At 47.4% G+C, this 14,724-nt stretch overlaps 1 protein-coding gene across 8 annotated transcripts in view; it reads right to left on the bottom strand.

Moving 5' to 3' along the window:
- NRF1 (nuclear respiratory factor 1) overlaps positions 1-14,724 on the bottom strand; it is a 59,471-nt gene that overhangs the window by 36,043 nt on the left and 8,704 nt on the right. For all 8 annotated transcript variants that reach the window (XM_085081370.1, XM_085081379.1, XM_085081387.1 and 5 more), the window contains exons 2-5: positions 6,056-6,287; positions 3,923-4,037; positions 1,921-2,047; positions 805-945 (exon numbers count right to left, since the gene is read on the bottom strand). In XM_085081370.1, coding sequence (XP_084937496.1) covers positions 805-945; positions 1,921-2,047; positions 3,923-4,037; positions 6,056-6,278 — 606 coding nt within the window. In that variant the 5' untranslated portion in view covers positions 6,279-6,287. The remainder of the gene's footprint in view (positions 1-804; positions 946-1,920; positions 2,048-3,922; positions 4,038-6,055; positions 6,288-14,724) is intronic.

Below are 14,724 nucleotides of genomic sequence, written 5' to 3'. Positions count from 1 at the left end.
TTAGTGTGAGTTTGTCTGATTCCCCTTGGAATGGAAATGGTGTTTTTGAGCAGGGTGTGAGCTCTGCAGAGCACAGAGAAATCTGCACATCTCTGCCCTGCTCCAACAGCTCTGTGTGCTGCCCTTTCCATCTCACTACTCCCTCAGAAAAAATTGCCTTTGATCATTTGAAATTCGTTGTGGTGCATCAGGCTTGGTGCATCCAGAGCCACTCCTGGTGAATTCAGGCTCTGCATCCCTGGGGAAGGAGATTTCCCTACAGATGGAGCTTCCCTGGGGAATCCTCTCCCCTTTCTCCTGGCAGTGAGGTCAGCAAGGGGCTGACAAGGAGAGAAAGGGAATCTCCCACATGCCCAGGGCAGCTGATTCTCTGTCTCCACCAGAAATACCTCACTCAGGGTCTGATCTGGAGTTAAACCCTTGGCAAACTCCTCCCTGCTCCAATCCACAGCAAGAAACAGAGGAGGGAATGAAGCACAGGACACAAGGAAGGTGGCCACGAGTGACCTTCCCACCCTCAGTGCCCAAAGATGGTGGCAAGGTGTGGAACAACCACTTTCCCTGTTCCCACTTTGAGGGAGGTGACAAAACCAGCTCTCAGGGGAATTCTCCCAGCAGCCTGAGCTCTCCTGACCAACATTTCCACTGCTTCACAGAGGAAATGAGATAACAAAGCTCCACACCCAACCATGAGCTGAGCTGTCACAGGGGACAGAGGAGCTCAGAGCATCCCCTGGAGATGCAGCCACACAAAAACAACAGGATGGCACTGTGACACCCCTCTGGTTCCCTGCTGCTGCTCACCTGGGTCATCTTGTCCACGGAGACGGGGATGCCATCGATGGTGAGGGGTGGCAGCTCCGAGTTGACCTCCTGAGGGGCCGGAGCGTGCTCGGCCAGCGCCGACTCCAGGTCCTCCAGGATGGTGCTCTTGTACTTGCGCACCTGTGGGGAGTTGTTAGGCTCAGGTAAACAAGGTGAGGAGCAGCAGGAGAGGAGCAGGGGGCAGGGACAGCCACCTTCCCCCAGGGGCTGCAGAGCAGGAGGAGCAAACAGGGGCACAGCTGGCTGGGAATACCCAGAGGTGCTGAGGGCTTGGCGGGAGGAAGAGGTGCTGATGAAATTTGGAGTAATGCTGGCAAGGGAGGGATTTGGGGGGTGGAAGGAAAAGTTGTTTTCAGGGGGAGGGTCTGGAAGAACTGAGAGCAGAGCTGAGCTCAAATGTGTCATTGTTTGGGGTTGTCAGGCTGGAGCAAAGGGGATCAGGGGCTTGTGGCTCTGCACAGCTGCTGACAGGAGGGGACAGCTAGGGGGTCAGGCTGTGCTCCAGGGAACAGGGACAGCAGGAGAGGGAACAGCCTCAGGCTGGGCAGGGGAGGGGCAGGGTGGATATTGAGGAAATTCCTTCATGGAATGGTGGTCAGGCATTGGCAGGAGCTGCCCAGGGAGGTTTGGAGTCCTCATCCCTGGAGGTATCCAGGGAATTCCTGGATGTGGCACTCAGTGCTCTGGGCTGGGGACAAGGTGGGCATTGGGCACAGCTTGGACTGGATGGTTCTGGAGGTCTTTTCCAACCTCAGGGATCCTGGGATTCTGTGATCACTGCCTGCTCCCTCTGATTTTTACTCCAGGATATTCACCCCTGGTGAGATGTGCCAGGCAGCCATCCTTGCAGAGAAGAGAGGACCCCAGTGCCACCCTCACATCATGGAATCACAGAAACACCAAGGGTGGAAAAGACCTCTTGAAATCACTGACTCCAACCAGGCCCAGCACCCTAATCCATAAAACAAACTCTGATCTCCAGGGTTTAAACCACAACCTCCAAACCCCTGTCAAGCTTCCAAAACTGCCTTGAACAGAATGAATTCTGCAGAGAAGGTGAGGAATTCCTTACCTAACCCTCCTAGGGACACCTACCACGTTCTCCAAGGGTGCAGCACCGAAGACTTTGAAGACAGGGTTGGGTTTGGAGGGTGAGATGCACAGCACGATGGCCTGCTGCCCCACCCGGGTGGTGTACTCATCCAGCGTGGCCCGGAGCTTCCTGCAACAGGGCAAACAGGGAATCAGCTGAAAGCCCTGCAGAAACACAACCCCTGCCATTGGCAGCTCCCTTGCTCAGAGCACAAAGCAGGTGAGAAATGGAGCCCCAGCTGCTCAGCTGGGCCACAGATTGAGTTTATTCCTCCGCTCTGCAGGCCTGCTGTGCTCCCTGCGGTCACCCAGCGGCTCAAATGTCAATTATTCTCCTCTCTCTCCTTTTTCCCTTGATGTAAAAAGAGAAATCAGCAGAGCAGCGAAGCTGGGGCAGCAAGAGTCTGCACATGCACTGTGTGCTAGCAACACAAAACTCGTGTTTTGTTGGAGCACTTGAATGATTCATCAAAAGAGGTCTGCAGACAGAGGTTATTTCACATCCAGATCATGGCAGTGCAGTTCTCCAGCACCAAAGTCCCACTCAGAGCAGATCTGTAGGAATTCAAGCTACAGGATAGGCAAGAACTGGAAATATTGCAGCAGCTCAGCACAGGAAACTCAGGTATCCCAACACCTCCCTTTGGAAGGATCTCTCTGTGGGATGAAAATGTTCCATTGGATATTTTCTGCCTCTTGCTCACTTCTGAGCAGTGCAAGAGTCAGAAATGGTGGCAGAAAAAGCAAGAGAGAAGCAGCATTTCCCTCAGAAAAGCTGAGCACACCATGAGGTGACAGCTCAGTCCCTGTCCTGGTCATCTCAGAACCTGCTGTTGCCAGAAAGCACCACTAGCTATGCAAAAATCCCAGAATCAGGACTCTGAACTTCCCACCCGATTCCCAGTGGTGTGAAAATCAAACACAAACATGTGTTCAACTGATTGGAATGGAAAAAAAAAAGTATTGTCATTATCTTAATGTAGTAAAATGAAATAGTTGTGTGAAGGGAGAAGAAATAATTCCTTCACTGAGAGGTTTCTTTAAAAATATATTGTTATATATAAATAATATATAAATATTATTATTCAATATATATTTATGTATATATTGAAGGGAGAAAAGAATTTGCTCTTCAGAAATGTAACAAACACAGCTGAGCCAGCAGAGCTGGGGGAAGGAGGGAAACCCAGAATGGAGAATTTTACTCCCTGTAAAAGGCAGGGAGTTCACTCCCAAGGAATATCATTTAACAATAACTCTGCCCAATAATTTAACATTAGCTGCCCAGCGAAATCCCAAACAGCACCAAAAGCAAAACCTGCTTTGTTCCAAACCCTAGTGAACAGAAAGCCAATATTTAAGGCAATATTTCTAACGTTTCCAGAGCATGGAACTGCAGGATGTCCCCAGGCTGTGTGTCCCTTTGCAGTGCTGCTCGGAGGCCATCAGGTGGGCAAACAGCCTCAGAGCACCTGGAATGCAACACCTGCAGGGCTCTGCAGCTCTGCTGCCTCCACAGGGACTTTCCAAAGCCAGGAGAAGTGTTTCAACTCAGACAGGAACCTCCACCTTAATTATTCTTCCTAAACCTGTGCTCTGAAGGCTGGGTCAGTCTGCAGCGTGGAGCCTGTCTGCTGGCAAAGGAAATTTGGATATGCACACACTGAATTTATGCCCAGAACTGTTTGATCATGGAGAAAAGATGTTTTTTCAGGAGGGAAATAAATCCTTTGCAGAGGTGGGATATGGATGGAGCCCCAGATTCCATTAAATATCCTGCTAGTGACCAGCTGGGGTTAAAAGAGAGCAGCAGATCCACCAGAACGTCACTGCTGGTGATCACAAAATCACCTCAAAGATGAGCAGAACTCCAATTCAACCCTTTTACACAAACTAAAACCCAACTCTCGGGTTCCAGGAAAACTCCCAAAAACTCCCTGAGCTGGGCAGCACTCGGTGTGACCACAGGTGGCACCTGAGGTGACAAGGACAGGTGAGTGCTCACCTGAGCAAACGTGTCTGCTGCCTCTTGCGGATGGACGGGTTGGACTCAAAAACGTGGGGTCGCTTCCTTTTCTTCCCTGTCGCCACAGCAGCAGCTGCTGCCATCCCCACAGGGCCTGGAAATCAAAGCACAGAGGGTCAGCAGGTGGCCAGGAAGGATGTGGTCATGGTGTCCCCCCCCCAGGCAGGGCTGGGTGACAAGGGTGTCCCCAGGTGACACAAATTCCTCCCTGAGCTCTGCTTGCCAGCACTGGGGGTGTAGTGAAAAGCTCCATCCCCCAAACTGGTAAATTCCAGCTCAGTCCCAGGTGGAAATTACATATTTCAGCCTAAAGTTTTCCTTACGATCACTGAATTCTGTATTTTATCTTCCAAACACACTGGAAAACTCCAAAAAAAGCCAAGACTTCCAATAAGTGCCTGAGCTGAGGAGATGCTGAGGGCTGGGAAATCAGGGACAGCAGCAGAAATCCTGCTTGGACAACTCAGCATCAGGAGTCTGAGGCTTTCCCGAGGGATTAAAGAGCTGTTCTGATGGGAAAGACATGGAAAATCCAGAGCTCCCAGCACTGTCCTACCAGAGCTTTCTGGAGACCACCCAGGTCTGAAAATCCTGTGTGCTAGAAGGGAAGGGGAAAGAAAAAATCCTGCAGGATGGGAGGATGGAAAATTCAGGAGCAAAGGATGCTCAGGGGTGGTGGAGTTTCACAGGTTTGGTCCATCAAACACTTCACTCATCTGGTAAAGTCTGATCTGGAATCGAATTACTCCTCCCAGTGCTTATTTATTACTCCATTTTTTTATCAGTGTAGACCCACTACAGGGCAAATCTGGAGGAGGATTCACTGGGAGGAATCTGTGATTCTGAAATACTTTTCCAGGCCGGATATGTCAGGATCTTTTGCAGATCTCCCTGGGAAAGGCCTGACACGTGAGCTCTCCCTGACTCAGCAGGGCCATGCCACACTCCTGGGTTATTTTTGCTGTTGTCTCTCACAGAATTACAGAATCACAGAATTACAGAATTACAGAATCACAGAATTACAGAATCACAGGGCTGGAAAAAACCTCCAAGATCACCAAGTCCAACCCATGCCCTAACACCATCTCAACTAAACCATGGCACTGAGTGCCACATCCAATCATTTTTTAAACACATGCAGGGATGGTGACTCCACCACCTCCCCAGGCAGAAAAATCCAAAACTTTATCACTCTTCCAGTAAAAAACCTTTTCCTAGTATCCATGTGGGGCCCGAAATAATTTTGCTCTTTGACATATTGGGTATTTTAATTTCATTATTTGAGGCATATTCCATTTCCATTTATCAAACCAGATCCTGCACCTAAAAAAAAGTCCTTTTCTGATTTCCCTTCTGCAATTAGTCTGAAGAAAGAGGTCAGGGCCTTAACAATTATTTGAGTGGTAATAAATGTATATGTGGAAAACAAACCACCCTTTAACACAAAAATGCCAGAAGGCTTTTTTAGCATTCCCAGCTTTGCTTTGGGGTTTTGGGCAGTGCAAAGCAAGAGCTTGTTGGTTGATTTGAGTTGAGTGGGAGGCCTTTCCTCATAGCTTGCCAATGAGGTGTATTTGTACAAAGCAGCAATTCCCACAGAAATTTCCACAGAAATGATGTGGGATTTGAGTGTCTGGCAGAGCTCATGGAGAGGAATTTGGGGATGGGATGAGATAATGGAATGGGATGGGATGGGTACTGGTGATGCAGAGGTGACCCATGATGACAGGGAGTGCTGGTCATGGGGATGGAATGGGATTGGATTGGCTGGAATGGAATGGGATGGGATGGGATATGGGATGGGATATGGGATGGGATGATGGGATGGGATGGGATAAAGGGATGGGATAATGGGATGGGATGGGATAATGGGATGGGATAATGGGATGGGATGGGATGGGATAAAGGGATGATGGGATGGGATGATGGCATGGCATGGCATGGCATGTCATAATGGGATGGGATAAAGGGATGACATGGCATGGCATGGCATGTCATAATGGGATGGGATAAAGGGATGGCATGGCATGGCATGGCATGGCATGGCATGGCATGGCATGGCATGGCATGGCATGGAGCAGGAGGAGTGGAGCAGCCCCGGAGTGGCTTTACCTGCAGCTGCCAGGTGAGCAGTGACCTCATCAGCAGCCGTGGAGTTGAGGATGTCAGAGTCATCGTAAGAAGTGTCCTCAGGGGAGGAGGGAGAGTCCTCATCAGCACTCAGCATGCTGTGCTCTGTGTAGGTGGCCACGTGGACCTGCTGCACCTGCTGGGCCACGGCGTGGGCCTCGATGGTAGCCATGTGCTCTGCCTGGCTCACTCCGTGTTCTTCCATCAAGAGTCACTGCACAGGGGATAAAAACAGCCTGTGAGGGAGAGGGACAGAGATCACCTCCCCTGGGGACAGGGGATGGCTGTGATGGGGAAATGACAACTCCAGCAGGAGAAAGGAGTTATTGAACGTGAAGTTGAGCAGTTTGGAAAAGGCTGTATTCACACAGCACCCAGACACTGTTATCTGTGCTGGAGGAACAGTCCCTGAGGATCACACAACCCTGAGATCACCCTCATGTGTGTCCCTCATCTGTGAACTCAAAGCAAGTCACTGGGAATTGTTTCTGCAGCTTCAAGATCCAGGTTTAAGGGAAGAGGCCTGAGGGTGACACAACATCTCTGACCTCAGTAGCTCAGGACAAGGGAGGATGTCAGTAAAGGATCCCTGAGGTTGGAAAAGTCCTCCAAGACCACCCAAGCTGTGCCCAGTGTCCACCTTGTCCCCAGCCCAGAGCACTGAGTGGAATTCCAGGAATTCCCTGGACACCTCCAGGGATGAGGACTCCAAACCTCCCTGGGTATTTCCAAGGCCTGACCTCCATGTCCAGGAAGGAATTCCTAATTATCCACCCCAAACCTCCCCTGCCCAGCCTGAGGCTGTTCCCTCTCCTGCTGTCCCTGTTCCCTGGAGCACAGCCTGACCCCCTGGCTGTCCCCTCCTGTCACAGCTCTGCAGAGCCACAAGGTCCCCCTGATCCCCTTTGCTCCAGGCTCAGCTCCTTTCCCAGCTCCCTCTGGAGTTTTCCATTCCCTTCCCAGCTCCATTCCCTTCCCTGGACACTCTCCAGGGCTCTCCTGTCAGGAGGAGCCCAGAACTGGACTCAGAGCCCAGAAATAGGCAAAACCATTGCAAGCCAAGCGCAAACATCACCGAAAGCTGATTTATTAAAGGCATCCAGTGGTAAAGCACTGAGCAAAGCAGCAGCTTACAGAGTCAGCAGGGGCCTGAACCACACACTGAGAACACAAATCTGTGCAGAAGGACCAGCACGGGAGGTACAGGGATATTTTCAGTCTCTTGCCTGCCCTACGTTTGTGGAACAGAAACAGCACATCCCTGAGATATTTTCAAGTATCTCAGAAAAAAATCTCAAAAATCATCTCAAAAAAATATCTCAAAAATCAGAACCTCAGCCCTCAAAAAGAGATTCCCCAAAGGGAATCTGTTCCTGCTCTGGGCAAACAGGAGGAGCAGCAAGAGGTGAGCAGCTGCAGGGAACAAGAAAATAAACAAAAAACAATCCTGACCTTGTAAGTACAGCCATGGAATTCCAGCAGATCATGGAATGCCATGGAGGGGCCAGTGAGACACAGGAACCCAAACCACCTGGGCAAGAGGGTTATTCTGACCAAACAAAAAGGAGGATTTTTGGGTAGGGGTTGCTCTCTTCTCCCAAGCCACAGGACAGGAGGAAATGAGGTCAAGGTGTGCCAGGGAGGTTTAGATGGGATATTGGGGAACATTTCTCCTCCAAAAGGATTGTCAGAGGACCAGGCTGCCCGGGGAAGTGCTGGAGTCACCATCCCTGGAGGGATTTCACAGACCTTGGGGCCATAGTTCAGTGGTGAGATTGGAATATCCTATCCAGGAATATTCTATCTGGAGGGACTCAAGCCTGAGGGACAGTTTGTGACACTGTCACAACCTGCTGAGGCTACAGCTAAAGCCAAACCAGCTGCAGACTCCCAGGGCTCCCTAAAAGGCTGCTGGAGCCCGAGGTTGCTGCTGTCCAGCCCTGTTTACAACTTGGGTTGTAATATTAGAAGCACCCAAAAATAGCAGGAGTTCAGACAGTGCCAGGGAGGAAGGGACTGAGAGGTGATTGAAGCAAACTAAAAATTTCTGGTGGAGGAACCATCAGCCCTAACCTCCTTCCAAGAAACTTATTTTGCCATCACCAGAGAAAAATGGGTGGAAAAAAAACATTTCAAGCAAATCCTTCATGGACCAGCTTAACAGATTTCCTAAGCCACCATGCTTTTCCTGAAAGGGAAAAGTGCTTTTCTCAGTGGAGCAATGCAGCTTTAGGTATTTCTATTAAAATCTAAAAATCCATGGAAAAACGTGATCAGAATGTAAGATGAACTTTAAAGTCCACCAGGAGACAAGAGCCAAGACAACAGATATTTCCAATGCCATTCCCTCTGGAAGGAATCATTCCACTCAAAGGCAGTCAACACCTAATGCCACCAACGCTGAAACCTTGGGAAGTCATTCCCACATTCAAATTATTCCTAAAGGATTCCTGACACAAGCCAGGCTGGCAGCTGAAGGTGTCACCAGGTTGGTGCCCCAGTGATGCATCCCAAGGGTGGGACTTGCATTGAGCAGGGATCCAGGCACAGGGGGTGAAAGGAAAGCTCTTCCAGCTTTAGAGATAAGCACTCATCACTCCAGAAAAGGAGTGTTGATTCCTGTTTTTTTTCCAAAACCAGACCAGTTTCAGGAGCAGGGAAAGCCTAATGGTGCAACATCAGCAAAGACATTTCCTGGGAGTCATGGCTTAGTCCATGTCTGGATGACAACCAGAAATATTTTTAAAATCAATTAAAATGCTTATTAAAAATAAGAACATAAAGTCCCTCTCATCACACCGTGCAGTTGCTTCATGAGTGTGTCAGGATTCCTCTGATGTCCTGTCAGCTCTGCTGACACCAAATACAGGAGGAAATGGCAGAGCTGCACCACTCAAACCACCAGAAAACAACAGGAATTGGTCTTAAATTGGTCCTAAATAAACCCCTAAATTCTGCACTGAATTTAAACCCACGTGGGCTGAAAGGAAGGTCTCTGTGGTGTGAATGGAACAAGTCATAACTCAAGCCATAAAAAATCCATGAGGATCATCCCACCACAGGCACCATTGCTTTGAATGGGTGCTTAAAACTGAGCCCAAAATTAAATGTCCACACTGGAAAAAAACTCATGAGGAACAGCAGCATGATGTAAAAACTCCCTTACACAGACAGGCCTGGAATTATTTCAAACCTTTAGGCCACTGAAGAGTTTTTGCTTCAGATACTGCAGGAGACACAACTCTGAGACAGACTGAACCTGGAGATGAGCATTTATCCTCTGGAATTGTAAATCATGAGGCCATTTTTACCAACTCAGCCAACACCTCATTAATTTGAAACCCTGTTCAGATCAGCAATAAATAAAGGAATGGCTGAGTCTTGCTTCTTTGGTGGTTTAAATAATTTTAAAAAGAAGCAAAGTATGAATTCTATGGGATTTTGAGAGAGCTGCTTGCTCTGTCCTCTCCTGAGCTTGCACAGCTCACTCCAGCCATGTGTGGTTGGATCCCTCCTAGGATCCAACCATGAAAAGGACCTTGAGGAATGCAGGGGCAAAGTTTTGTGTGAAAGAGGGAAGATTTAGGTCAGACATAAGGAAGAAATTCTTCCCTGTTGCCCAGAGAAGCTGTGGCTGCCCCTGGATCCTTGGCAGTGTCCAAGGCCAGGTTGGACAGAGCTTGGAGCAGCCTGGGACAGTGGAATTTGTCCCTGGATGGACTTTGAGGTCACTTCCCACCCAAACCATTCCATCATTCCATGATTCCACCCTTCTGGAATGGGGTGGAAACAATTAACAACATCCAAAACACCAAATACAAGGATCTCATGTTCAAATCGATCAATCAAGTTGATTTTCTCACTACACTTGTTTCTTTGTTAATCATCCTGATTGTCAGAATTCTCCCTTCAGATTTTCATATCAAGAGTGACTTATTAAGGGTGGAAAACCATACAGGAAAAGTTCAATATTCTGTATAGAATCAATTTGAAAATGCCATACTTGTTTCCATCAACGTGGAAACAAGTACAACATTTTTAAATTAAAATGCAAGAATTAGCAAATCCCCAATGGCAAAAGGAGAGATCAGCTCTCACACAGCCTGCTCAGGGTGCACAACCTTTCCTGACCAAAGGTTTTGGGAAGAAGGCAATCCCATCCCAGCAGTGAAGCTGACTTTACGGATGCCCCAAGCTCAAGCAGCAGCTCTGTTGGGAGTTGGGAATCCCACAGGAGTGAAAGAAAGGACTAAGGAAAACAGAAAACTTCCTCAGAATTCTCTTTACAAGTGATCAGTGTCCCCAATCAGTTTAACAGACTCACTAATGAGGTCAGGGGACTGTCCCTGTTCTCACCTCAGGCTGGTCAGACATGGACCTTCTCCTCTTCCCAAGGATGAGACTCAGGAGAAAAGCTGCCACACTCCAAAGGCTTTAAACCACTGAAAAGATGGAGCAGCTGAGGTTGGAAAAGCTCTCTAGGATCATCCAGTCCAATTGTTGTCCCCTGCACTGCCAAGGTCACCACTGAAGCCACCACCTGGTGATGGAGCCACCAAAGCACACAGAGCAGGACACAGGTGGAACCTCACAGCCTGCAACACTCTCTGGAAGATTAAGGCTTCTCCCACCATTTTCCCCAAAATCATGGTTTGTACTCGGCAAAAAAAACCCCCCAAAACTTCACACTTCTTCAAAAAGTGTGAAGAAAGGGAGAGATAAGTTGTGGTTGCTCAGTTGGCTCAGGGGATATCAGATGCTCCCAGGATTTAAATTTACTTTGGTTTAATTCACTTTGTTTTTTTTTAAATTAAGTAATTCAAAGGACTTCTTTGAGAGGTCAATCCTACCCACCGACTCTCAGGAATAATCCCTCTGGTTTGTTTCCTCATTTCTTTCAGAGGAAATGAAAACACTGCTGGTTTTTCCAGCCATTTTCTGTTTGATCTCTGTGCTGCAGTGAGTACCAATTCCTTACTGACAGCCCTGCTCCACACAGGAACTCAGCACGGAGCACTCTGGCTGGCAATCTCAGAGAAGAAAAAGAAAATCTGGTTCATTATTCAGGCTCTTTCCCCTCCTCACAGCTTCACTTCAAGGAAATCCTGCTCTGAGCGTTTTCCAGAAAACCTGCAACACCTCCTGCCTTTCTCCCACTCTCGTGAAGCTGACAGCATCTGGAGTTTAATATTCCCTTAATGGATCCAAGCCTCTGCCAGAAAGAAATCGTTTGTTTTGCATTAAACAACATCACACCAACACTTCTCCAGAGCACCAACACTGCTCCAGGAGGTGCTGCAGAGTTCATCTCCTTCCCCACCAGCAGCTCCATGGTGTTCACCTCTCCATGGTGTCCAACAGGAAATCATCCTCTAAATCAGGTTTTGGTCATTGTTTGCCTTTCTCTCTCCCCTCATTTTGGGGGAAGCTGTGGGGATTCCTCACTAAATGCTGGTTTTTCCTGCTCCCCTCATTTTGGGGAAGCTGTGGGGATTCCTCAGTGAATGCTGCTTTTTCCTGCTCCACTCATTTTGGGGAAGCTGTGGGGATTCCTCACTAAATGCTGGTTTTTCCCTTTCCCCTCATTTTGGGAAGCTGTGGGGATTCCTCACCAAATGCTGTTTTTTCCTGCTCCCCTCATTTAGGGGAAGCTGTGGGGTTTCCTCACTAAATGCTGTTTTTTCCCTTTCCCCTCATTTTGGGGAAGCTGTGGGGATTCCTCACTAAATGCTATTTTTCCCTTTCCCCTCATTTTGGGGGAAGCTGTGGGGATTCCTCACCAAATGCAGCTTCATCTGCACCCCTCGGCCACAGAGCAAGGCTGGAGGAGCTTCCTGGTTTCCCAGCTCACCAAGATGCTGCTGGTGGCACCCAGGACTTCAAACACCATCCCACTGAGCTCCTTCCACACTCCCAGGAGGGTAAGGAAGACCACATTTCCCCAGTTAATTTTCAAAACTCCCATTTGCAACAACTCATCCTCACCCCTGCCGCAGCACCGCTGGCATCTCGTGATGGGGAGGAACCAAAAACCCCTTTGATGATCTGGGCTGTCATGATGGGAAGGAGATTTTGCACTCAACTGGGTCACACTTCATGGATTGAATCAGATTAAAAAGCACTTCCTCTGCACTTAGCGCTCAGGAATGTGTTATTTAAAAAGCTGCTCCAAACTTCCGGCTGCGCCTCTCGATAAATTCCGATTTCCCTGCAGAGACAGCCTGGGATAATTGGTAAGTGAAAACTGATCTTAGCAAGAAATCAATCATTGGCCATTTCCTAACGAAATCAAACCCTGTCGGAGTGGAATTATACCTCTGGAATTGTCCAGTCCTGCTTCTTGTGTTCTGGCACAAGACCTTCTGCGCAGTTTATCACCTGCAGTTTATCACCCTGATTTATCAGCAGCAGATTTCTGGTGCAGCAGATTTTGATGGTTACAACACCCATGAAGAGCCAACCATATTTGGGAACAATGGAAATGCAAATCCAGGGATGGCATTCCAGGATTTTCACCATGATTTCTCACTGAAACCACTGGTCCTCCCCAGTAGGTGATTCCAGATTCCCAACCACAGAGATGGAGCTCTTTCCGTGATTTCCACACTGCACTGGCATCACTCACTGGGTAAATATTACTCATTAATTTGTATTTAGGGTGAATTTGATACCTCTCCTGTATAAAACTGTGCCTGGAGGGAATTACCAGTGCAGGTTTGATAAGCAAACAACACCATTCACCAGGATAAGCTCGATTATTATCTCAGTTACTACCACAACTCATTCAAAATGCACATTTAAGTCCCCAAAAATCCTATTTTCCACAGAAAAAAAAATCCTCCCTTATTCATAAAGAGAATTTTGAGGCCCATATCTCAACCTGATAAAAAAACAGCTTTTTTTTTCCAGTGAAACACCTGCCCTCTGGAAGCTGTGCAAGGTTTTGGATGGGAATGACTTTTCCAGGACTGGAGCCATCAGCACAACTGATATCAGGAACAAAGTGAGATAAGACACTCCTCTGCTATCAGGATGGAAGTTAAAATCTCATTTTGCCCGAGAGGAACAACAGCAGCCAGCTCTCGTTCCACAGCGTCCTCCTGTGGCATAACATTAGTGAAATGATCCTTTTAATTAGGATGGGGAAAAAAACCAAACCCCAACTCTCCCGGTGTCAACGTGAAAAGCCAAAAAAATCAAATGGATTCTAACAAACAAAACCAAAATTCTTCCTATGAACGCGCTCTCTTTGTCACAATCTCACATCAAAGAGCAAAGAAATCCCCCTGCGGGAAAAAAACTCACATGTGGCAGGTCTGGAAAAGAAACAAATGGGATTTCACAGGTATTTATTAGAATAAAACCTCCTATTTGCTGCTGAGAGCTGCCGCAGGGTGATGTGAGAGGACACATCACGGACAATGGGATTTGCAACGGGTCCTTTTCACAGCTTAATTTCACATTTTTAGCACCAAATACCAGCAGGAAGGCACGGGGTGAACACAAGGATGAGGTGGATTCTTGAGTCCTGTTGAAGACTCTCCTCAAACTCTGGCACCAAAAAAAAATATCCCAGTGGAATCAATAATATCCCAGTGGAACCAATAATATCCTGGGGGAACCAATAATATCCAAGTGGCATCAATAATATCCCAGAGGAATCAATAATATCCCAATGGAATAAATAATATCCCAGTGGAATCAATAATATCCCAGTGGAATCAATAATATCCCAGTGGAATCAATAATATCCCAGTGGAATCAATAATATCCAAGTGGAATCAATAATATCCCAGTGGAATCAATAATATCCCAGTGGAACCAATAATATCCTGGGGGAACCAATAATATCCAAGTGGAACCAATAATATCCCAGTGGAATCAATAATATCCCAGTGGGATCAATAATATCCCAGTGGAATCAATAATATCCCAATGAAATAAATAATATCCCAGTGGAATCAATAATATCCCAGTGGAATCACTAATATCCAAGTGGAATAAATAATATCCCAGTGGAATCAATAATATCCCAATGGAATAAATAATATCCCAGTGGAACCAATAATATCCAAGTGGGATCAATAATATCCCAGTGGGATCAATAATATCCCAGTGGGATCAATAATATCCCAGTGGGATCAATAATATTCAAGTGTATTCCCAGTGGAATCAATAATATCCCAATGAAATAAATAATATCCCAGTGGAATCAATAATATCCCAGTGGAATCAATAATATCCCAGTGGAATCACTAATATTCAAGTGGAATCACTAATATCCAAGTGGAATCAATAATATCCCAGTGGAATCTTCCCCAGGAAGACCCCAAGGAACAAAGGGCACATTTAGATTCTGACACCCACGGGAAGGACAAGCAGAACATCAGCTGAGTGTAACCCAAAGCTGGCAGTGAAACCTCAGCCCAGAACCCAAACCACGGGATGGAATTCTCATTTAGCATTCCCGTGTTTCCCTCGGGCTCTGCAGGTTCCACAGGAAGCATTTGGGGTGATTCTCCCCTGCCAGTATCCACCAGTAACACCCAGGCCAGAATTCTAAAATTCTGTCTAGAATTCTAAAGTTCTTTCTAGAATTCTTCTCTAAAATTGCTTTGCAGGATGTGTTTAGGATACAGAGCACATGATAA

This window comes from Lichenostomus cassidix, chromosome 1Aa (assembly GCF_008360975.1).
Source record: "Lichenostomus cassidix isolate B80296 chromosome 1Aa, HeHo_3.0, whole genome shotgun sequence".
Taxonomy (NCBI): Eukaryota; Metazoa; Chordata; class Aves; order Passeriformes; family Meliphagidae; genus Lichenostomus; species Lichenostomus cassidix.
Note: the sequence above shows the minus strand (reverse complement) of the source record. Positions and strands in the feature narration are given on the sequence as shown.